The sequence below is a fragment of the Oncorhynchus keta genome, chromosome 13 (assembly GCF_023373465.1).
Source record: "Oncorhynchus keta strain PuntledgeMale-10-30-2019 chromosome 13, Oket_V2, whole genome shotgun sequence".
NCBI classification, from domain to species: Eukaryota; Metazoa; Chordata; class Actinopteri; order Salmoniformes; family Salmonidae; genus Oncorhynchus; species Oncorhynchus keta.
Window position 1 is genome coordinate 29,759,988 of NC_068433.1, and position 22,829 is coordinate 29,782,816.

Consider the following 22,829-nt stretch of genomic DNA (forward strand, 5'->3'; position numbering starts at 1 on the left):
TTATTTTTTCTTAAAATCTTTGGTTTCATCTGCAATTACACTAAAAACGTCCATTTCTTTTACTTCTCTTATTATTTCACGTTGCACCATCTCAGCGAAGCCCTCAAAAACTTTGTTCTAGATACTTGTGTACTTAGCATTGCCACATGCATTCATCCTTTTCTCTTTGAGAGGGTCATGATTAGCTATTTCTTCTTACCCTGGTTGTGATTACCCTTGTTGTGAGAGTCATCAGACTCTCGATGACCTCTCTACGGATTATTTTGAGTGGCAGTTAATATGAAAGGTATAATTCAGGGATCCACAAGATTAGATACTAACAACTGCTGACTAAAATGTGTAGTTTAAAGTATAGGCCTGGCCTACATTTGGGTCCTTCTGGAACAGCATATCTGGTGTTTGATGCAGTTGGGAGGGGCTAGATGATATCTCCTGGGAGGTCTCTGTGTCATCCCATGATACATATATTACATTAAAATAACAGAAGAACCATTAGTGTATAATCACAATAAAAATGTGATGAATGAAAACTAGTTAGAAAATTCAAACATTTATTTAATGGAAAATTGATCTTTCTGGGCTGCACCATGCTACCTTGTTGACAAAATGGCCGAGCGCCACAGATTTCAGAATTGCGCTCCTCCCTCCCCGCTTTCTTCCGATGACGTGACGGGTCTTTTCCCGGTGACCAGCGGCTAAGCATAATCGAATCCACCCACTGGTTATACCCATGCGCTTCACGCTGGGCTGTGGATGGAACCGGGCTTAATTTAACGGACGAGAGAACAGAGAAAACAAAACAACATATTGAACCGCTAAACAACCACCAAAAGGTAGGATATTTCTTTAGCTTTTCTTAAAATAAGTCACACGTGTAACTTATTTTTACTCATTAGGGCGACGTCATTTACATCGGAGCTGTCTTCCAAAGACAACCTACAATGCTGCTTAGTACTGTAAAATAGTTGTATTTTCCTGTAAATACTGGCACCACAGTCACCAGCTTAATACTGCAATTAAATATTCTGGATCTTGCTCTGATCTGGTTTTGAAACCATGTAACATCATGTAGTAGTTGTATGGCTGTAGCAAGCAGTGTTGTAACAGTGTTTTGACATCTTCCTGTTCCCGTGAGGATTTCATGTGTGTTAGGCTACTTTTATATATTTTTTTAGACCGACCAATTCTTCCGTTTCTTCTGAAGGCAGCGGGTGTTAAGCACATTTCGAATTAATTTACTAAATAGCTTAGCGTCAAGTAGCCTCTCAGATACTCAACAAACAAATACTACTATGGTCGGACTTGTCGCTTGTTTATTCAAAAGCCACAACTAAATCCAAATGTGGTGACTGTCAATTGTGTGAAAGACATGTGCGGCGAGATGAGAGGACTCTGCTTGTCCAGCTGTTCACTGTGTCACCTCGATGAGAGCATGCCTTTGACAGCTGGCCAGCCCATCAGTTGTTTTTTTGGGGAAACTTACCTGACCTTCAGAATGTAGTTTTTCCTGTTTGTGTCTGTTTATAGCTGAATGTAGTTTTTCCTGTCTATGTCTGTTTATAGCTTACACTGTAAAACCTTTCCCTGTACATTTACAGCCTCATACTGGCACCACACCAAGGATGCTGTAATATGATTTACAGTGAGGAAAATAGTACTGTAAACTATATTACAGCATCTCTGCTGTAAAGCAAAATTACAGTATTAAGCTGGTGACTGTGGTGCCAGTATAATACTGTACATTTATAGGGAAAAAACCTACAGTAAAATACAATTATTTTACAGTACTAAGCAGCATTGTAGGTCGTCTTTAGAAGACAGCTCCCTGAAATGTAATATTATAAGAAAAACAATATGTTTACAAATATTTATACAGTACCAGTCAAAAGTTTGGACACACCTACTCATTCCAAGGTTTTTCTTTATTTTTACTATTTTCTACATTGTAGAATAATAGTGAAGACATCAAAACTATGAAATAACACACATGGAATCATGTATTAACAAAAAAAGTGTTTAACAAATCAAAATATATTTGATATTTTGGATTCTTCAAAGAAGCCACCCTTTGCCTTGATGACAGCTTTGCACACTCTTAACATTCTCTCAACCAACTTCATGAGGTAGTCACCTGGAATGCATTTCAATTAACAGGTGTGCCTTGTTAAAAGTTAATTTTGCTGCATCAGATGACCTGGCCTCCACAATCAACCGACCTCAACCCAATTGAGATGATTTGGGATGAGTTGGACAGCAGAGTGAAGGAAAAGCAGCCAACAAGGAAAAGCAGCCAACTCTGAGACTTGGAGTAGTTGTTCCCCTTGCTCTGCATGGGTAACGCTGCTTCGAGGGTGGCTGTTGTCGATGTGTTCCTGGTTCGAGCCCAAGTAGGAGCGAGGAGAGGGACGGAAGCTATACTGTTACACTGGCAATACTAAAGTACCTATAAGAGCATCCAATAGTCAAAGGTATATGAAATACAAATGGTATAGAGAGGAATAGTCCTATAATTCCTATAATAACTACAACCTAAAACTTCTTACCTGGGAATATTGAAGACTCATGTTAAAAGGAACCACCAGCTTTCATATGTTCTCATGTTCTGAGCAAGGAACTTAAACTTTAGCTTTCTTACATGGCACATATTGCACTTTTACTTTCTTCTCCAACACTTTGTTTTTGCATTATTTAAACCAAATGGAACATGTTTCATTATTTATTTGAGGCTAAATTGATTTATTTATACATTATATTAAGTTAAAATAAGTGTTCATTCAGCATTGTTGTAATTGTCATTATTACAAATAAAATTTAAAAATCGGTATCGGCTTTTTTTGGTCCTCTAATAATCGGTATCAGCATTGAAAAATCATAATCGGTCGACCTCTAGTAGTTACAGTCTTGTCTCATCGCTGCAACTCCCGTACGGACTCGGGAGACACGAAGGTCGACCCAACTAAGCCGCACAGCTTCTTGACACAATGCCCACTTAACCCGGAGCAAGCCGCACCAATGTGTCGGAGGAAACACCGTACACCTTGCGACCGTGTCAGTGTGCACTGTGGCTGACCTGCCACAGGAGTCGCTAGTGCACGATGGGACAAGGACATCCCTGCCGGCCAAACCCTCCCCTAACCCAGACGATGCTGGGTCAATTGTGTGCCACCTCATGGGTCTCCCCGTCGCAGCCGGTGCGACAGAACCTGGTGCCTTAGACCACTGTGCCACTCGGGAGGCCACCGAACTCTAATGAACTTATCCTCTGCCTTAGAGGTAACTCTGGGTCTTCCATTCCTGTGGCGGTCCTCATGAGAGCCAGTTTCATCTTAGCGCTTGATGGTTTTTGCGACTGCACTTGAAGAAACGTTAAAAGTTTTCCGCATTGACTGACCTTCATGTCTTAAAGTAATGATGGACTGTCGTTTCTCTTTGCTTATTTGAGCTGTTCTTGCCACAGTATGAAATTGGTATTTTACCAAATAGGGATATCTTCTGTATACCACCCCTACCTTGCCACAACACAACTGATTGGCTCAAATGCATTAAGAAGGAAGGAAAGAAAATCCACAAATTAACTTTTAAGAAGGCACACCTGTTAATTTAAATGCATTCCAGGTGACTACCCCATGAAGCTGGTTGAGAGAATGCCAAGAGTGTGCAAAGCTGTCATCAAGGCAAAGGGTGGCTACTTTGAAGAATCTCAAATATATTTAGATATGTTTAACACTTTTTTGGTTACAACAATTCAATGTTATTTATGTAATAGTTTTGATGTCTTCACTATTATTCCACAATGTAGAAAATAGTCAAAATAAAGAAAAACCCTTGAATGAGTAGGTGTGTCCAAACTTTTGACAGGTACTATATATAAAAAGGGCAAACTATTAACACAATAAAGCAACGAATGCGCAAGAATTAGTTGCATTCTGGAGAGCTGAGCACATTCGGTAGAGAGAAGTGCCAACATCTTCGCCACACACCCCTCCCCTTCTTCTCGTCTCAATGTGTCTTGAGTGTGATTAGACATTTTATCTTCACACATATTTTTAGATGCATTGCTTTTCACTGCCTGCCGCATCTCAATAATAAGCTAGGCCTATTGCCACGTGCTCAGACCAAATTGCGGCATTCCCAGCTTGGCATATTAGCCTCCACGCTTGTGATTTCAAACAATCCACAAATACAAGAAGCACATGATCATCTGTGGCTAAGTCATGCTCTCTGGTGAAGTATTTTGAATGATTCTGAAAAGTGTTTCTTGTTCGTTTGGCCTTCGCCACAGCTTTAAAACTAAATACTTAAACCATCTTTTGATTACTGAATGTGTCTGCACCGGGGTCTCGGGATGTGGCTGCGTTATTTACATCATGTTAATCATGCCTTTTGATTTGAACATAGATATTTTTAGTTTTGTAGGCTAGGCTACCTATTTCCTTAGTTCATTTATGGATCAAGCCTTAGCAGTCACTCCGATCTTGTTCCCAATGATCCGTGCTTTAGTTTATTATGTTGCTGTCCTGAATTTCTGAATTTGTACCCAACAGCGGTTCTGAATTTGCGATGTACCCCACTGTCCATGTCTTCAGTCCTGTTTAAGTAGGATAGATGGGCTATATGGACTACGGTATATGTTGAATGGGATTGTCTGCCTATAACCAGCCTGAGTAGGCATGTAACTCCATTCCTATTCTATTAATTTATATTTAGAGAAAGTAATCGAATTGGAAATTAGCTATTATCAGGCCGGTTAATGCGATACATGTCTGTTGTTGAATTTGGTAAACTCCACCGCAGTCGACCCCGCCCCACCTACTCAGCCAGTCAGGAGTTGCTACTGCGTTGCGGCGGTGGCATACTGCATACTTTTTTTCTTAAACAGTACATACTAAAAAGGATGAGTATAAGTATGTATGTAGTACGTTAGTATGGGTGTTCGGACAACCAGAGGGTGGTTGAAATGTGAGCTCCCTGCTATTTGGAGGACATGCACAATTACACTTGCGCGTGTTCCAATGCTTTAGCACGAATAATGGGGTTATTATAACCGACTGTTACTGTAATAGAGTAAACTGTCTCTTTCTGTGTGTGTATGTGTGTGTGTGTGTGTGTGTGTGTGTGTGGCCTATACAGTATAGTCTGGTCTAACTGCCTGTTTGTGGTCAAGCCTTTCTTTGTATCAAACAGTAGGTAGGCTACACTACTACACTTTTAGTAAAGATTTAATTACCGCAGGCAAAAATTGATACAGTATTACACTGTCTAACTGTACTCGAAGTCCATGTGTGAGTGGTAGGCTGTTTCCAGCACAGGTAGGCTCCAGAGGGGGTTATCTATTATCTCAAATCAGTCTTCTCTCTCTGCCTATATAGAGCTCACCAGTTGTAGTCTTCAAAAACGTCAATTAAACCTCTGGTTCGTTCAGCCATTCCTTATGGGGGAGATTTAATGGGGCTTTGGGGTAAAAGCTGAAAATAAGGTCTGAGGTTAACGCAGGTTTGGGAGATGTGATATGTTTTGTTCTGTGAGATAACATCAGTCAGTTGACATGACCTTTATGAATAATGAAGCCTTTTACACGCTTTATGTGCTTATTGTGATAACATTAACGCTTCAAAATTCACAAAAAGTGCTGTTAGCTGATGAAGATGATCTGATAGAATAAAATGGATAAAATCTCATAACCCTGTGTTTACCACAGACCTTATTCTCTGGGTTTATCCAAAACCGCCATTCATTTCCCCCATAGGCTTTTTTTCAACGAGCCATGTCAGAGTTGGCCTAAATTAGTGTCTACAAAAAGAGGCCATTACTATTGCTCTCTATATGCGGTAGCAGTTAGCCTGGGGATAAGGTTATCTCCCATGTGATACAGATGTCAATAGTGACAAATTGTCACTTCATTGCTTAATTGTTTTAAGTTTTAGGCTATTTGATTAGCAGTAATAATACAATAGTGATAGGCTACAGATCAGTAAGAAACGATATGTCGTGAATTGGGCACACCAGTGGGGCTGACTGGACTACTAATCTGTCATTTCACGTCAGTGAAACTACTTGCAGTGAGGCGCAAAACGGAGAAATATTCCACGTAAGGAACATCAAATGTTAATTTGAGTTGAAAGCCCTACTTGGTGAGAAGACTCCTGACTACACCCACACTCCGCTGTCTGTCGACCCACCACAGTCACAGAAATGTGAACGTTTCTACCCAGACGATGTGTAGGTAACTGACATGCATGTATAGGGGTTGACTAGGTATTCGGTACGTGCTGAAACTGTCCCAAAATATGGTATTTTTCTACCAAAAAGAGACGTGTTCAATATCCACTTGATTCTCTTCCGTCTAAGATGGTCGAACTTCATTCCATTATCTTTCCCCATAGTATTACCCTCGAAACTCTAAAGGAGTGGTGAGAGTCAGTCAGAAAGTCAACTCTGACCAGTGGGAAAAATCTTTGAGTCAGGGAACAACAGGCAATAGCGATGGGTGTGGCAGAGTAGTGGGTGGCAAGCTGTGCCTGACCGGGCTCTCTTTCTGCACCAATGAGAAACAGACAAGGCTTAGGTTTTGTTTTTACTGACAGTTGAGGGGTAGAACAAGAAGAGAGCTCAGTGTGAATAAGCGTCAGCCTGTGTGAGTGCGTGAAAGTGACAGGCTGAAAAAGAGTGAGAAAGAGGTGAGGCAAACTTAACTACAGAATGTGAGTAAAGGTTTAAAATAGACACAATAAGCAATTGTATGCCTCAGACTTTCTCTCTCTCTCTCTCTCATTGTTTTGTTTGTTGTGGGAGAGCATGAGTGGGAAAGCAGGAGGGAGAAAAAAATAGCGTGATTGTGATGTGAGGAAACGGGAAAGATAGAGAGGCTGTGGAACTATGAAAGAAGAGTCAAGCAGAGAGCCTGAGAGTCTTTTGCATGTTCTTGGCTGTGTTCCCTCCTATTATGCGCTGTCTACACTGTGTCACACACGCACGCACGCACACACACACACACACACACACACACACACACACACACACACACACACACACACACACACACACACACACACACACACGCACACGCACACGCACACGCACACGCACACACACATACCAGCTACAACTCTACCTTAGTCTCTGCTCATGATTAGTAGCTGTCTCTTCAGTACAAATCAGTGGAGGCTGCTGTGGGCCGGACAGCTCATAATAATGGCTGGAACGGATTATATGGAATGGCCTTGTTTGATGTATTTGATACTATTCCACTCCAGTCATTACCACGAGCCCGTTCTCCCCAATTAAGGTGCCACCAACCTTCTGTGGTACAAAGTCCATGCAAAACATTCAGAGAGTTTTACATTTGCAGAATAGAACTCAGATAGCACATTTAGTTTCTTGAAACATTTGGTTCTGGGAACGAAGCCATATTTTTTTATTATTTTTTTTTTTAGAACAGAAGGTACATTTTTTGCCTTTCTGGGAACGTTCATTTTTAGGTTGCAGGGAGGTTATGAGAACACTTTACTATGGTTCCTTGAAGTTTTTCCGTGGGAGGTTTTATAAACGTTCTGAAAACAGAAATGATAGGTTATTTGAAGGTAATTAAATACCGTTCTGAGAATGTATTAATAAGACTTTTAATAACACTGGTAGCTTAGTTTGGGTTAACTGTTTTGAACTCCAAGCACAGATAGGACACAAAGAAATGAATTTGCTTAGGCATTAATTATACAAACACACAATTTTTGTATTATTCTGGCAGAGATTCAAACCTGTAATGTTCTCTATCCATGGAATTAGTCCACTGTGCCACCAGGATGGAACTAGCATGGCATGTTTTTTTTTTTTACTCGCACAAAGCTATTTAATTAGTCTATTCAAACCCCATATTCAATGTAAACAAGCACTCATTAAGATCAGGTGTGGCTAGTTAGTGGGCGCAGACTACACACCTGAACACACTTAACAGGATCGAGAAGAACATTGTTTCTGAACATTCTCTGAATGTTTTGAGAACATGACTTTAAATAAGAACCACGATGAAACCTGCAGGGGAAAAATGACGCTGAAGTACTGAAATTCTCACAGAAGAACATTGTTTTTGAACGTTCTGAGAACATGACTTGAATAGAACCACGAGGAAACAAGTACAAAACGTTATCATGAAGTAGTGAAATTCGTACAGAAAAACGTTGTTTCTCTGAACAATTGTTTGTTGTTTCTCTGTAGGAAACGTTATGCTGAAGTACTAAAATTCACACTGAAGAGCGTTGTTTCTTAACGTTCTCTGAACGTTCTGAGAACATGACTTTAAATAGAACCATGAGGAAACCTGCAGAAAGTGTTATAACAAAGTATTGAAATTCCCACAGAAGAACGTTGTTTCTAAACAGTTTCTGAACAATTTGAGAACATTACTTGAAATAGAACCTTAAGGAAACCTGTAGGAAACGTTATGTTGAAGTACTGTAATTCCCACCTAAGAAACCTATGGTTCTCAGAATGTTATATGCTAGCTGGGACTCCCCAAGACAAGCACCTATGACTCAACTTTGTTCACAATGAGTAACTATGTTATTCACTAGAGAACTGAACTGAAGTCAGTTGGACTATTATTGTGAGTAATCCCAGTGCAATCCTCTGCTAGCTAGCGTGCATGGCGGGTTGACAATTTATAGGGGGTAGGGGGGCAAAGTGCAATTTGCTAACTCTCTCATGCTATGTGTATCTTGTTTCTTTTGTCTGTGCTGCACAGAGCTGTACAGGCTGTATTTGAATGAAGTATACATTCTTACATGAGTTAAACAGATATTTATGTGTTTTGAATTTCACTAATTTCCTTCTCTCTCTCGCTTCCTTCTCCAGGGGCTTTTGGTGGGACAACAAGGTACAGCCAACTCGCTGAGTCTCACCTCATTCTATTGGCTTCTGAGCCCTGTCTGCTAAAGGTACAGCCAGCCAATCAGTGAATTGTTGCCGTGACTCTGAGATCTGCCTGGTGCTGTGAAGAAGATGTTTTCCTTCTGAGCCCATCCTCCGGTCCCCACTCTACCACTTTTTACATGACTAGGACTGGCACTTCTCTCCATTAAGCCGTCTGCCTGTCACAGCCTATTATCACCACCTCATCTACAATTCTAGCCTCATATTTGGCTGTTGCTGTTCTATGTCTGATTCCTAATTGAACGTCAGCCTTTAACCTCCTCCCTGACTGGCTCCCTGGATTAGCTTTGACCTTTGACCTCGGCCACAGCCAAATACGACTACGGCCAGGTGAGAATGGAGCAGGTGTATGCGTCGGGGATGGCCGCCAAGTTGCGTAGCCAGTGGGACCGGGACGAGGGTCTGGGCCAGAACCACAACGCAGTCAAGTTCCAGGGCCAGGACTTTGAGTCGCTGAGGGCCCGGTGCCTCCAGAGCCGCAGCCTGTTTGAGGACAGCCTGTTCCCGTGTGCCTCCTCTTCTCTGGGGTTCAATGAGTTGGGACCACGCTCCTCCAAGACCCAAGGAGTACGCTGGATGAGACCTACGGTGAGATGATACTGCAGCTGGGACTGCCTGTTCCTTATACTTACTGAGCCTCTTGTAGTTTTTCCCGACCATATTACCTGACCAGGAAAAACTCACCTAAACCTAGACCGTATCTGAGCCTTACTGAGATGAATCTTAGACCCGATCCTTAAGTATTATATATGACTATTCTCAGATGACTCTGACATAATTATTTGTCTTTGGCTATAGTTTGTGTGTGTGTGTCTTATCCCGTTTGTGTGTGTGTCCTAGCTGGCGTGCCTGTCTATCCTAATGCTCTTCACACTCCGTCTCTCCTCATTCCCTTTCATAATGCATGTCCTCCAGCACCTCGCCCCTCAGAACTGCAATATCGACATCCCTGGAGAGAACACACACCATGCTGCTCCGCTCCTCAGCTCAAAATGCGGGAAGAGCTTTTTATAGCTTAGCTAGCTCTCAGCTAGCTCTCACGCTGCTCGTGTCTTGAGTTATGTGTGGATGAGGGGCGGTTGGGAGGCAGAGAGAGGAGATGCAGTACTCTGTAGTTTAGCAGGAATGTCTCAGCCATTTTTTTATGTATTCTATGAGCCACTTGTGTGACTGACGGGGACGCCGTTCGCCATGACAACAAGGACGACAGGCTTTACCAGTGCTGCAGTGCAGTGTCAACACTGTGGTGAAAGGAAAAGAGAAATGTCAGCCTACCAGTCACTGCTGTGTGTGTGTGTGTGTGTGTGTGTGTGTGTGTGTGTGTGTGTGTGTGTGTGTGTGTGTGTGTGTGTGTGTGTGTGTGCAACAACAACAACACCAATCTGGCATATCTTACCTCTCTCTTTCTTCCTCTCTCCCCCTTTCTCTCGCTATCTCTCTTTTTCTTTCTTTCTCCCTCTCTCTCTTTCTGTCTACAGGAGATCTGTACCCGTCCCCAGTTCATAGTGGATGGAGCCACTCGCACTGATATCTGCCAGGGAGCTTTAGGTGAGTCCAGGTCTCAGAAGGAGGGTTGGTGGAGAGCCTGAGAGCCCGATGGAAAGAGAGAGAGAGAGAGAGAGAGAGAGAGAGAGAGAGAGAGAGAGAGAGAGAGAGAGAGAGAGAGAGAGAGAGAGAGAGAGAGAGAGAGAGAGAGAGAGAGAGAGAGAGAGAGAGAGAGAGAGAGAGAGAGAGAGAGAGAGAGAGAGAGAGAGAGAGAGAGAGAGAGAGAGAGAGAGAGAGAGAGAGAGAGAGAGAGAGAGAGAGAGAGAGAGAGAGAGAGAGAGAGAGAGAGAGAGAGAGGAGATTTGATTTGATTTGATTTGATTTGATTGCAATCTTGGTACTCTTGTGTATTCCTCTACAAACACTGTGCCATGCATAATTTACACTCTGCTCTGCTATCTCACATCTATAAACAAAGTAACAACCTCCCTCTGGCTGAGATGCACTGATACTATACCGCCACTACAGTAAACATAGGGCAGGTATACACGTTGCCTGGTACTGTATCGCATACTAACTCTGAGCCGAATGGTTGATTTGAAAATTCTTCTCATCTCTTGGTACTGAATCAAATGCTGGGAGAGAGCTGGCTGCCTACCCCTCTCTTAAATATGCGGCATGCCGAGCCCAGAAAGAGGAAGTGGCGTGCTCAACTCTAAAGTGTGTAGTAGCAAAGAGTATTTGGGTGCCGGGGTTTAAAAGGCATACGTAAAACCTGCCCTCTTTAAGTTTGAATGTATTTTTAGCAGTAGCATACAGCCTTCGAGCCTTCGTCTGCGTTTGGATAACAATAGGCGTTCACCCCTATTTATAGATCATGTCACATTAGAAGGAAGCAGTACTACTGTCTTTTTTTTTTTTCAGCACGCCGAACCCAACCGTGGCGTCTTCTGTGGGCTTTTCAGCCTATGCCTCTACCCTGCATGGGCATTGTATTATATGACCTCTTCTGTTACCGTTACAGTAGATCGGGCTATTTAATCAGCATACTGTAGGTCCAGACAGTTCAAATTCGAACACACTCCTTGGAGGTGACATAGGGTCAGGCTGAAGTGTGTGTGAACAGATTCTCGGACCTCTCTCTCGTTACGCTTTCCTTATAAGGTGCATTCCAGTATTACAAGGTTTTCACCACTTAAGCCTGAAGTGCTCCGTTCCCACAGCAGTGAGAAACAGACGGCAGTATCTGTCTGTAATTAATAAGTCTAACCAGAGCGGAGGGTTTAGTCAGTTAGCTTCACCTAGCCTTGAGGCTCGGAATTATTCAAAGGAAGAACAGTTGGGAACTTTTGAAGAGGTGAATGATGAACAGGGCCAGGAGTTTTGTCTTACTGTGTTTACGAGATCAGAAAAAACTTTGGGCGTTACTTGTATGCTATGACTAACGGCCAGAGTATTTCCAGGTGGTCAAAACAAACACTACCGACTGATGAATGTTTGGTCACTTTTTTTTAAGGGACTGATACAATTCATTGCTATCATTAACATAGTGTGTGTGTGTGTGTGTGTGTGTGTGTGTGTGTGTGTGTGTGTGTGTGTGTGTGTGTGTGTGTGTGTGTGTGTGTGTGTGTGTGTGTGTGTGTGTGTGTGTGTGTATACGTGTGTGTGTGTGTTTCAGGTGACTGCTGGTTGCTGGCAGCCATAGCCTCATTGACTCTGAACGACAACCTCCTCCACAGAGTGGTGCCTCATGGACAGGACTTCGGAGGCCAGTACGCTGGCATCTTCCACTTCCAGGTCACCACACACTCACTTCCTCCTTCTGATTTGACTGTATATCCATCTATACGATAATATATACTAATGTACAGTAATACAGATATTCAGCTACTCTTGAAGTGAACTCGAAGTTGTGGCGGGGAGTGAGCTGGCAACCGGAGGCAATCTCAGGTGCCAGCTACCGCCGATGTTCCCTCGAGCAAGGAACTTCACCCCCTAAACTGCTCATTGGATGCAGCATGTGGCTGCCCTCTGCTCCAGCATCTCTAACCTAATATGTGTTCATATGTATGTATATTGGGAGGGAGGGGTAGGAGGGAGGGGTGGGTGGATAAAAGCAGAAGACAAATTTCCATCTCATGTGGGCTAATAGAAACAAGAAATGTACCTTAATTCACTCCAAGGCACGCTTCCTGCTTCTTGCCAGGCCTTATCACGATGACCTTTGCTTTGTACACAAAACCAGTTCTCTGACACACAGACACACCTATCATTCTCTGTATACGACCTTAAAGCGACACCACAGTTGCCCTCTAAATGGACGTCTCCATGCATGGGCGACCAGGTGGTGCTTGCGTGTCCGTGTCCAGTGCCCACTGTAGCGGCCCTCACTTTCACTCAGCTTTCCTCTCACCGAACCCTTTGATGGCAGTCAGCTGCCCACATTAATAGAGTCCGACTCAGTTGGGGGCCAGGACAGAGACGGAGAGACACACACAGAGACAAGAGCCAATACGGAGCCTGCTAGCCTAGTGCTGACCACTGTCCAGTCATTCAGAGTAACCTTTACTGCTGCTAGACTGAGCAGCAGGCAACCAAGAGGCGGGCAGCCATTAATGCAAACACAGTACTATTACATTGTAATAGCGTCCTGTATGTAGCTGGTGTAGAGAGTCAGGCGCAGGACAGCAGAGATGAGTAATCAACGAGTACATTAATCAAAATACAAAAATACAAGGCAAATATTACAAGCCCACAATAACGGACCGATTTACAAAGAACAACCACTCACAAACAAACATGGGGAACAGGGGGTTAAATAATAAACAGGTAATTGGGTGAGTAAAACCAGGTGTGTAAGACTAATACAAAACAAATGGAAAATGAAAAGGAGATCGGCGGTGGCTAGAAGGAGGCCGGTGATGTCAACCACCGAATGCTGCCCGAACAAGGAGAGGGACCTTGTGACAGTGAGGGGCGGGTTTCGGGTCGAGAGCCAGACCTGGTCCCCCGGTGCAAACACCGGGCCTCGCTGCGGTGGTGGTCGGCGCTCGCCTTTTGCCGCCTCACGGCCGTTGTAGATGCACATGGGCGGCGTCTCAGGTTTCCTCCGAGTGCTTAAACCATTCGTCCACCGTAGGAGCTTCGATCTGGCTCTGATGCCACGGTGCCAGAACCGGCTGATACCCCAGTATGCCCTGGAAAGGAGAGAGGTTAGTGTAGGAGTGGCGGAGTGAGTTTTGGGCCATCTCTGCCCAGGGGATGAACGCCGCCCACTCCCCTGGCCAGTCCTGGCAATATGACCGCAGAAACCTACCCACATCCTGGTTTACTCTCCACCTGCCCGTTCCTTTCGGGAGTTGAAAACCTGAGGTGAGGCTGACTGAGACCCCCAGACATTCCATGAACGCTCTCCAGACCCTGGACGTGAACTGGGGACCCCGATATACTCCGCGTGTGGCGGAGTATATCAGAATGTCTTCGATATACACCACTACAACCTGCCCGTGCAGGTCCCGGAAAATCTTGTCAACAAAGGCCTGGAAGACTGATGGAGCATTCATCAACCCGTACGGCATGACGAGGTACTCATAGTGCCCTGAGGTGGTACTAAATGCCGTCTTCCACTCGTCCCCCTCCCGGATACGCGCCAGGTTGTAAGCGTTCCTGGGATCCAATTTTGTGAAGAAGTGCTCCCCGTGCATTGACTCAATCGCACTGGCTATGAGAGGCAGCGGGTAGCTGTACCTCACTGTGATCTGATTATCCCTCGATAGTCAATACACGGGCGCAGACCCACATCCTTCTTCTTCACAAAAAAGAAACTTGAGGAGGCAGGTTAGGTGGAGGGCCGAATGTATCCCTGCCCCAGGGATTCGAAGACATATGTTTCCATAGCCGCCGTTTCCTCCTGTGACAGGGGATACACGTGACTCCTGGGAACTGCTGCGTCAACCAGGAGATTTATCGCACAATCACCCCGTCGATGGGGTGGTAATTTTGTCGCCCTCTTCTTACAGAAGAGCCAAATCGGCATATTCTGAGGGGATGCGCACGGTGGAGACCTGGTCTGGACTTTCCACCGTAGTCGCAACGATGGAAACCCCCACACACCTCCCTGACCACTCTTCTGACCACCCCTTGAGAGCCCTCTGTTGCCATGAAATAGTGGGTTTATGACAGGCCAACCAGGGTAGGCCCAGCACCACGGGAAACGCAGGAGAATCAATAAGGTACACCAGCTGGTCCAATGTGAGGGTGGTGTCTCGGCAGGCCAACACCCGACGGATGTCCTCGCGCAGACTGCACTGGTAGTGATCGATCAGGGCCCTGTCGTTCCATCCCGCACTGGCGGCCAGGGTCCGGAAGTCCAAAGCAAAATCCTGCTCGCTCCTCCACCTTAGGTGGAACAGTCGTTCACGTACTTTACTCAAAATACAAAAATACAAGGCAAATATTACAAGCCCACAATAACGGACCGATTTTCAAAGAACAACCACTCACAAACAAACATGTGGAACAGAGGGTTAAATAATAAACAGGTAATTGGGTGAGTGAAACCAGGTGTGTAAGACTAAGACAAAACAAATGGAAAATGAAAAGTGGATCAGCGGTGGCTAGAAAGCCGGTGACGTCGACCTCCGAACGCCGCCCGAACAAGGGGAGGGACCGACTTCGGCGGAAGTCGTGACATACATTTGCATACCACACAGAAGTAACACTACTAACACACTAACTGGAATTTACATCCCCAGTCCTCTGCCAAAAGGAAGTGACAATAAGAAACACCTATTTAAAAAGATGATTGACTGATTGCAGAAATATTGCAACATGTTTTCATTGTCACATTTATTTCCACAGTCATGGCCAACTTATTTATGTCCTAAACAGTTTCCTTGCTGGCATGAGAGGAAATAACAAAGCTATGTGTCTATGAACCTACTGGCATATAAGCTCATTCATGCCTTAAATACAGTTGAAGTTGGAAGTTTACATACACTCAGGTTGGAGTCATTAAAAGTCGTTTTTCATCCACTCCACAAATTTCTTGTTAACAAACTACAGTTTTGGCAAGTCGGTTAGGACATCTACATCTAAGTCATTTTCCCAACAATTGTGTACAGACATATTATTTCACTTATAATTCACTGTGGGTAAGAAGTTTACATACACTAAGTTGACTTTGCCTTTAAACAGCTTGGAAAATTCCAGAGAATTATGTCGTGGCTTTAGAAGCTTCTGATAGGCTAATTTACATAATTTGAGTCAATTGGAGGTATACCTGTTAATGTATTTTAAGGCCTACCTTCAAATTCAGTGCCTCTTTGCTTTGACATCATGGAAAAATCAGCCAAGACCTCAGAAAAAAAATTTAGACCTCCACAAGTCTGGTTCATCCTTGGGAGAAATTTTCTAACTCCTGAAGTCACCATGTTCATCTGTACAAACAATTGTATGCAAGTATAAACCCCATAGGACCACGCAGCCTTCATACCGCAAGGGAAGGAGACACATTCTGTCTCCTAGAGATGAACATGCTTTGGTGCGAAAAGTGCAAATCAATCCCAGAACAACAGCAAAGGACTTTGTAAAGATGCTGGAGGAAACAGGTACAAAAGTATCTATATCCACAGTGAAACGAGTCCTATATCGACATAACCTGAAAGGCCGCTCAGCAAGGAAGAAGCCACTGCTCCAAAACCGCCATAAAAAAGCCAGACTACGGTTTGAAACTGCACATGGGGACAAAGATTGTACTTTTTGGAGAAATGTCCTCTGGTCTGATGAAACAAAAATAGAACTGTTTGGCCATAATGACCGTTGTTATGTTTGGAGGAGAAAGGGGGATGCTTGCAAGCTGAAGAACACCATCCCAACCGTGAAGCACGGGGGTGGCAGCATTATGTTGGCATCATGAAGATGGAAAATGATGTGGATATATTGAAGCAACATCTCAAGACATCAGGCAGGAAGTTAAAGCTTTGTTGCAAATGGGTCTTCCAAATGGACAATGACCACAAGCATACTTCCAAAGTTGTGGCAAAATGGCTTAAGGACTACAAAGTCAAGGTATTGGAGTGGCCATCACATAGCCTTGACTTTAATTCTATAGAAAATTGCAGAACTGAAAAAGCGTGTGTGCGCAAGGAGGCCAACAAACCTCAAATCAAATTTATTTATATAGCCCTTCGTACATCAGCTGATATCTCAGAGTGCTGTACAGAAACCCAACCTAAAACCCCAAACGGCAAGCAATGCAGGTGTTGAAGCACGTTGGCTAGGAAAAACCTAGGAAGAAACCTAGAGAGCGACCAGGCTATGGGGGGTGGCCAGTCCTCTTCTGGCTGTGCCGGGTGGAGATTATGGAGATTATAACAGAACATGGCCAAGATGTTCAAATGTTCATAAATGACTAGCATGGTCAAATAATAGGTCTGGGACAGGTAGCACGTCCGGTGAACAGGTCAGGATTCCATAGCCTCAGGCAGAACAGTTGAAACTGGAGCAGCAGCACGGCCTAGGGCTCAGGTCCTCTGAGAGAGAGAAAGAAAGAGAGAATTAGAGAGAGCATACCGAAATTCACACAGGACACCGGATAAGACAGGAGAAGTGCTCCATATATAACAGACTGACCCTAGCCCCCCGACACATAAACTACTCCAGCATAAATACTGGAGGCTGAGACAGGAGGGGTCAGGAGACCCTGTGGCCCCATCCGATGATACCCAGGGCCAAACAGGAAGGATATAACCCCACCCACTTTGCCAAAGCACAGCCCCCACACCACTAGAGGGATAACTTCAACCACCAACTTACCATCCTGAGACAATGCAGAGTATAGCCCACAAAGATCTCCGCCACGGCACAACCCAAGGGGGGGCGCCAACCCAGACAGGAAGATCACATCAGTGACTCAACCCACTCAAGTGAAGCACCCCTCCTAGGGACGGCACCTGACTCAGTTACACCAGCTCTGTCCGGAGGAATGGGCTAAAATTCACCCAACTTATTGTGGGAAGCTTGTGGAAGTATACCTGAAATGTTTGACCCAAGTTAAACAATTTAAAGGCAATGCTACCAAATACTAATTGAGTGCATGTAAACTTCTGACCAACTGGGAATGTGATGAAGGAAATAAAAGCTGAAATAAATCATTCTCTCTACAATTTTTCTGACATTTCACATTCTTAAAATATAGTGGTGATCCTAACTGACCTAAGACAGGGAATGTTTATTAGGATTAAATGTCAGGAATTGTGAAAAACTGAGTTTAAATGTATTTGGCTAAGGTGTATGTAAACTTCTGACTTCAACTCTATGTGCATGTGATCTAATTCACCATATATCCCTTCCTCCATTGTGTGGCCTGTGTGTTAGTTAACAGTTGAAGGTTTAAACCCAGTAATACATTGTTCTGTTGAGATCTCCCTCTACACACACACACACTTTGTTTTACTATCCCTGTGGGGACCGAAACATGTATTCCCATTCAAAATCCTGTTTTCCCTTAACTTAACCTTAACCCTAACCACCCTAAACCTGTCACCACCTCCTAAACCTAACCCCTATTGCTAATTCTAACCCTAACCCTGATTGTAACCTTAACCGTAAACCTAACCCCTTAGCCTAAAATAGCCTTTTTCTCTGTGGGGACCCGGCAAAATGTCCAGATTTGTCCGATTTTTCCCGGTTCCACTATCCTTGTGAGGACTTCTGGTCCCCACAAAGATACTAAGAAACACACACACACACCGTCTAAACCCAATAATAGTGTTTTGTTGAGATCTCCTGATCCTGTGCCAGATCTCGTACGCCTGGGTGACTCATCCTCCCAAATGTAATTGGATGTTCTAATTGGTTTAGCCAGACAAAGGGGGAGCTGTGCTGCAGATTCTGGGAATGCGGTATGTGCTTAGCTAGGCGCAGAGATGAGCTGTGAGACTCAACAAATCCTGTATTGTAAAACAGACTACAGTATGCCTGTAATTTTCAGTTTGAAAATCTCCAGGTTGCTGATAGGATATTATTATCAGAAGGTGAAAGGAACTGCACAGTTGAAGTGCTGCGACTCTAGGACAAACTACACTCCCTCAAGCTTGCTACGCAGATGTGGATATTTGGTTTACTTTCCTTGTAGCCAGCACTGGGTGTGTTTACATCAGATAGCGTTGTGATAGCGGTGGGGGTCAATTTTAGTTCAATTCTCCTGTCCGTTGAACTAGTATGCAATTCAGTTCCCAAATTGGTATTTATATGGAACAGACCTCTACTCTGCTAAATAGATACTGTAAGTGATAGTTTTGATAGTATTCAACCCTAACTTCCACCTACATCAAATGTTCACTTTTCTACTTAACGTGGAAGTTAGGATTTGCCCCATAAAGGCTAACAGGGTAGACAGTGGCTCATGGTTTGGTTCCCCCTCTGTGTGTGTTGGTGGGCGTAGGGGGTGTTGTAATAATTCTGTGTCAACCCAGCCGATCATGTGATCCTGTTCTGCAGTCGACCGTACATTCCCAGCAGTCACTTTAGCCCTGCAGAGCATGCAAAATTAACCATTTATCTCTCCCTGTCTCTCTCACCACCACCACCACCACCAACCCACACAGCTCAGCTGTGGCTCTATGCTCTACATCCCCTCCCTCTGCCACTGTTTGGTAGTCACGAGTCAAAACAGTTTGAATCTAATTAGGTGTCATTGTCACTGCTGGTCTTGACACTTCAGTATTGTTACATTCATGTATCCCAGAGCCACATACCTCAAACTCTATATAATGTCCTGGTGTCCCTGATGTGATTTTGTGGTGGTGGAGCTATATTGCCTTCCCGTAGGTCTGCATCAGTTAGCTACGTGCAGCTGAGGAGAATGGTACATACATTATTGGACAGCCTGTATTTCTCCCTCTAAAAGCATACTAACATCACAGTGGTGTCGGCAGGCTACATGGAACCCGTGTGTATTGGAAGGAAGATAGCGTGATTGCTCAAGATCTTGCCATAAATTCCTGTGGTTGTTACCTCGGTCTTAGTTCCTCCCTCTTCCCTGTTGAGCCAGATGATGATATTGTTCTAATGCCACTTCTGCCACCTGGTGGTCGTTGGGTGTAAGTGAGTAAACGCTCCGCTCTGGTTAGAAGTTACCCCCTGGGCACAGTTCTGAGATCAGTTCACCATCACCACTAGAGGGGAAATCAGAGCTTGTCTTCAATGTTAAATGTATTCGTTCTTGGTGCTTGTGCTACTTTGCACAAGCACCAAGAACGAATACATTACTAATACACTACATGTAAAACTGACCTTAAATCAGTGCTTAGCTGCATCTCACTTCATCCTATCCCTATTCAGATTGCAGTGGCAGGTTGGAGAGTGGGTAAAGGTAGTGATATTGAGGTCCCTACTATCTGTGTGTTGTATTTCTACTGTCTGTGTGTTGTAGGTCTACTGTCTGCTTTGTAGTTCAACTGTCTGCGTCTTGTAGTTCTGATAGTCTCCCTACTGTCTGTGTTTTGTAGTTCTGGCAGTATGGGGAGTGGGTGGAGGTGGTGATCGATGACAGGCTGCCGGTGAAGGATGGGAAGCTACTCTTTGTCCACTCTGCCGAGGGAGGAGAATTCTGGAGCGCCCTGCTGGAGAAAGCCTACGCCAAGTAAGGCGGGATGAGGGATGGGAGGAGTTTAGAAAAAGGAGAGAAGAGGGTGGTTAGAAGGATTGTATACATGGGCTCGGCATTTATTTCACTCTGTATATGTTGGTATGGGTTATGAGATCTGTAAGTCGCTCTGAATAAGCGTCTGCTGAATGACCAAAATGTAAATACAAATGATGTAAAATGATATGTCTATATGCATACGTCCTGTGTGTGTATATTGTACAGAAATGTCTGTTTTTAAATAGTCTTGTGATACAGAATTGTCCACCCTCGTTGCAGGCTGCATGGCTGTTACGAGGCCCTGTCGGGAGGCAGCACATCAGAGGGTTTTGAGGACTTCACAGGAGGGGTAACGGAGATGTATGAGCTGAGGAAAGCGCCCTCTGACCTCTACAGTATCATCAGCCGGGCCGTGGAGAGAGGATCGCTGCTGGGCTGCTCCATAGACGTCAGTACTCAAATTTGTTACGTTCATTTCTTCGATTATGTAATAGAAAACACTGCCTATTTTAATCAGCGTAACGCGGTGCTAAGAACCAGGATGTTTCGCATGACGTCATCATTTTCACAGACTTTGTCATATCATGTCCCTGACTGGAACATGTAAAAGTGTGTCAAGAGTCCCTGTGTGTGTATCCTCTCAAATCAAATCAAGTCAACGGATGTCACGTGCACCGGGATACAGCAGGTGTAAACAGCACAGTGAAACGCTTACTCGGACTCTGTCTTCTGTCCCCAGATCACCGGCAGTCAGGACATGGAGGCTGTGACCTTTAAGAAGCTGGTGAAAGGTCACGCCTACTCAGTGACCGGGGTCGACGAGGTGAGCCAATGACTGCTCTGGTTCGAGTGGCACTCAGGGGTCAATTCCCCCAATTGCATCATGTGTTAGTGGAGTTCCGGAACAGACGGACACAAAAGACAGCATTAAAACGAATACAAACGTCTCTACCTTTACCTGTACATCAACCACATTGATTGAATTGACAGAAGGGTGGCCATTTCCCCAGCTACAATACATCTGTGTAATGCAGTATCCCTCTCCATCAGGTGGTGTACAGGGGGAACATGACCAAACTGGTCCGCATCCGCAACCCCTGGGGAGAGATAGAGTGGACTGGTGCCTGGAGTGACAAGTAAGAGAAGGAAACACTGCTATACACCTCTCGTGTTGCCTATCGTATAACTAGTGAGAGTGGTTTTATACTGCAGGTGTCATATTACATATCATACTGTGTAACTAGGGAGAGTGGTTTTATACTACAGGTGTCATATTACATATCCTACTGTGTAACTAGTGAGAATGGTTTTATACTACAGGTGTCATATTACATATCATACTGTGTAACTAGGGAGAGTGGTTTTATACTACAGGTGTCATATTACATATCATACTGTGTAACTAGTGAGAGTGGTTTATACTACAGGTGCCATATTACATATCCTACTGTGTAACTAGTGAGAATGGGTTTATACTACAGGTGTCATATTACATATCCTACTGTGTAACTAGTGAGAGTGGTTTTATACTACAGGTGTCATATTACATATCCTACTGTGTAACTAGTGAGAATGGGTTTATACTACAGGTGTCATATTACATATCATACTGTGTAACTAGTGAGAGTGGTTTTATACTACAGGTGTCATATTACATATCATACTGTGTAACTAGTGAGAGGGGTTTTATACTACAGGTGTCATATTACATATCCTACTGTGTAACTAGTGAGAATGGTTTTATACTACAGGTGTCATATTACATATCATACTGTGTAACTAGTGAGAGTGGTTTATACTGCAGGTGTCATATTACATATCATACTGTGTAACTAGTGAGAGTGGTTTTATACTGCAGGTGTCATATTACATATCCTACTGTGTAACTAGTGAGAGTGGTTTTATACTACAGGTGCCATATTACATATCCTACTGTGTAACTAGTGAGAGTGGTTTTATACTACAGGTGTCATATTACATATCCTACTGTGTAACTAGTGAGAGTGGTTTTATACTGCAGGTATCATATTACATATCCTACTGTGTAACTAGTGAGAGTGGTTTTATACTACAGGTGTCATATTACATATCCTACTGTGTAACTAGTGAGAGTGATTTTATACTGCAGGTGTCATATTACATATCCTACTGTGTAACTAGTGAGAGTGGTTTTATACTACAGGTGTCATATTACATATCCTACTGTGTAACTAGTGAGAATGGTTTTATACTACAGGTGTCATATTACATATCATACTGTGTAACTAGTGAGAGTGGTTTATACTGCAGGTGTCATATTACATATCATACTGTGTAACTAGTGAGAGTGGTTTTATACTGCAGGTGTCATATTACATATCCTACTGTGTAACTAGTGAGAGTGGTTTTATACTACAGGTGTCATATTACATATCCTACTGTGTAACTAGTGAGAGTGGTTTTATACTACAGGTGCCATATTACATATCCTACTGTGTAACTAGTGAGAGTGGTTTTATACTACAGGTGCCATATTACATATTCTACTGTGTAACTAGTGAGAGTGGTTTTATACTGCAGGTGTCATATTACATATCCTACTGTGTAACTAGTGAGAGTGGTTTTATACTACAGGTGTCATATTACATATCCTACTGTGTAACTAGTGAGAGTGGTTTTATACTGCAGGTGTCATATTACATATCCTACTGTGTAACTAGTGAGAGTGGTTTTATACTGCAGGTGTCATATTACATATCCTACTGTGTAACTAGTGAGAGTGGTTTTATAC

At 43.7% G+C, this 22,829-nt stretch overlaps 1 protein-coding gene across 1 annotated transcript in view; it reads left to right on the forward strand.

Annotated features, from left to right (window-relative positions):
* The first annotated feature begins 664 nt into the window (after positions 1-664).
* LOC118392135 (calpain-1 catalytic subunit-like) overlaps positions 665-22,829 on the forward strand; it is a 34,190-nt gene continuing 12,025 nt past the window's right edge. The window contains exons 1-8 of the mRNA XM_035783790.2: positions 665-833; positions 8,848-9,513; positions 10,404-10,473; positions 12,089-12,207; positions 19,923-20,056; positions 20,339-20,507; positions 20,799-20,882; positions 21,110-21,195. Of these exons, the coding sequence (XP_035639683.1) occupies positions 9,262-9,513; positions 10,404-10,473; positions 12,089-12,207; positions 19,923-20,056; positions 20,339-20,507; positions 20,799-20,882; positions 21,110-21,195 (914 nt within the window). The 5' untranslated portion in view covers positions 665-833; positions 8,848-9,261. The remainder of the gene's footprint in view (positions 834-8,847; positions 9,514-10,403; positions 10,474-12,088; positions 12,208-19,922; positions 20,057-20,338; positions 20,508-20,798; positions 20,883-21,109; positions 21,196-22,829) is intronic.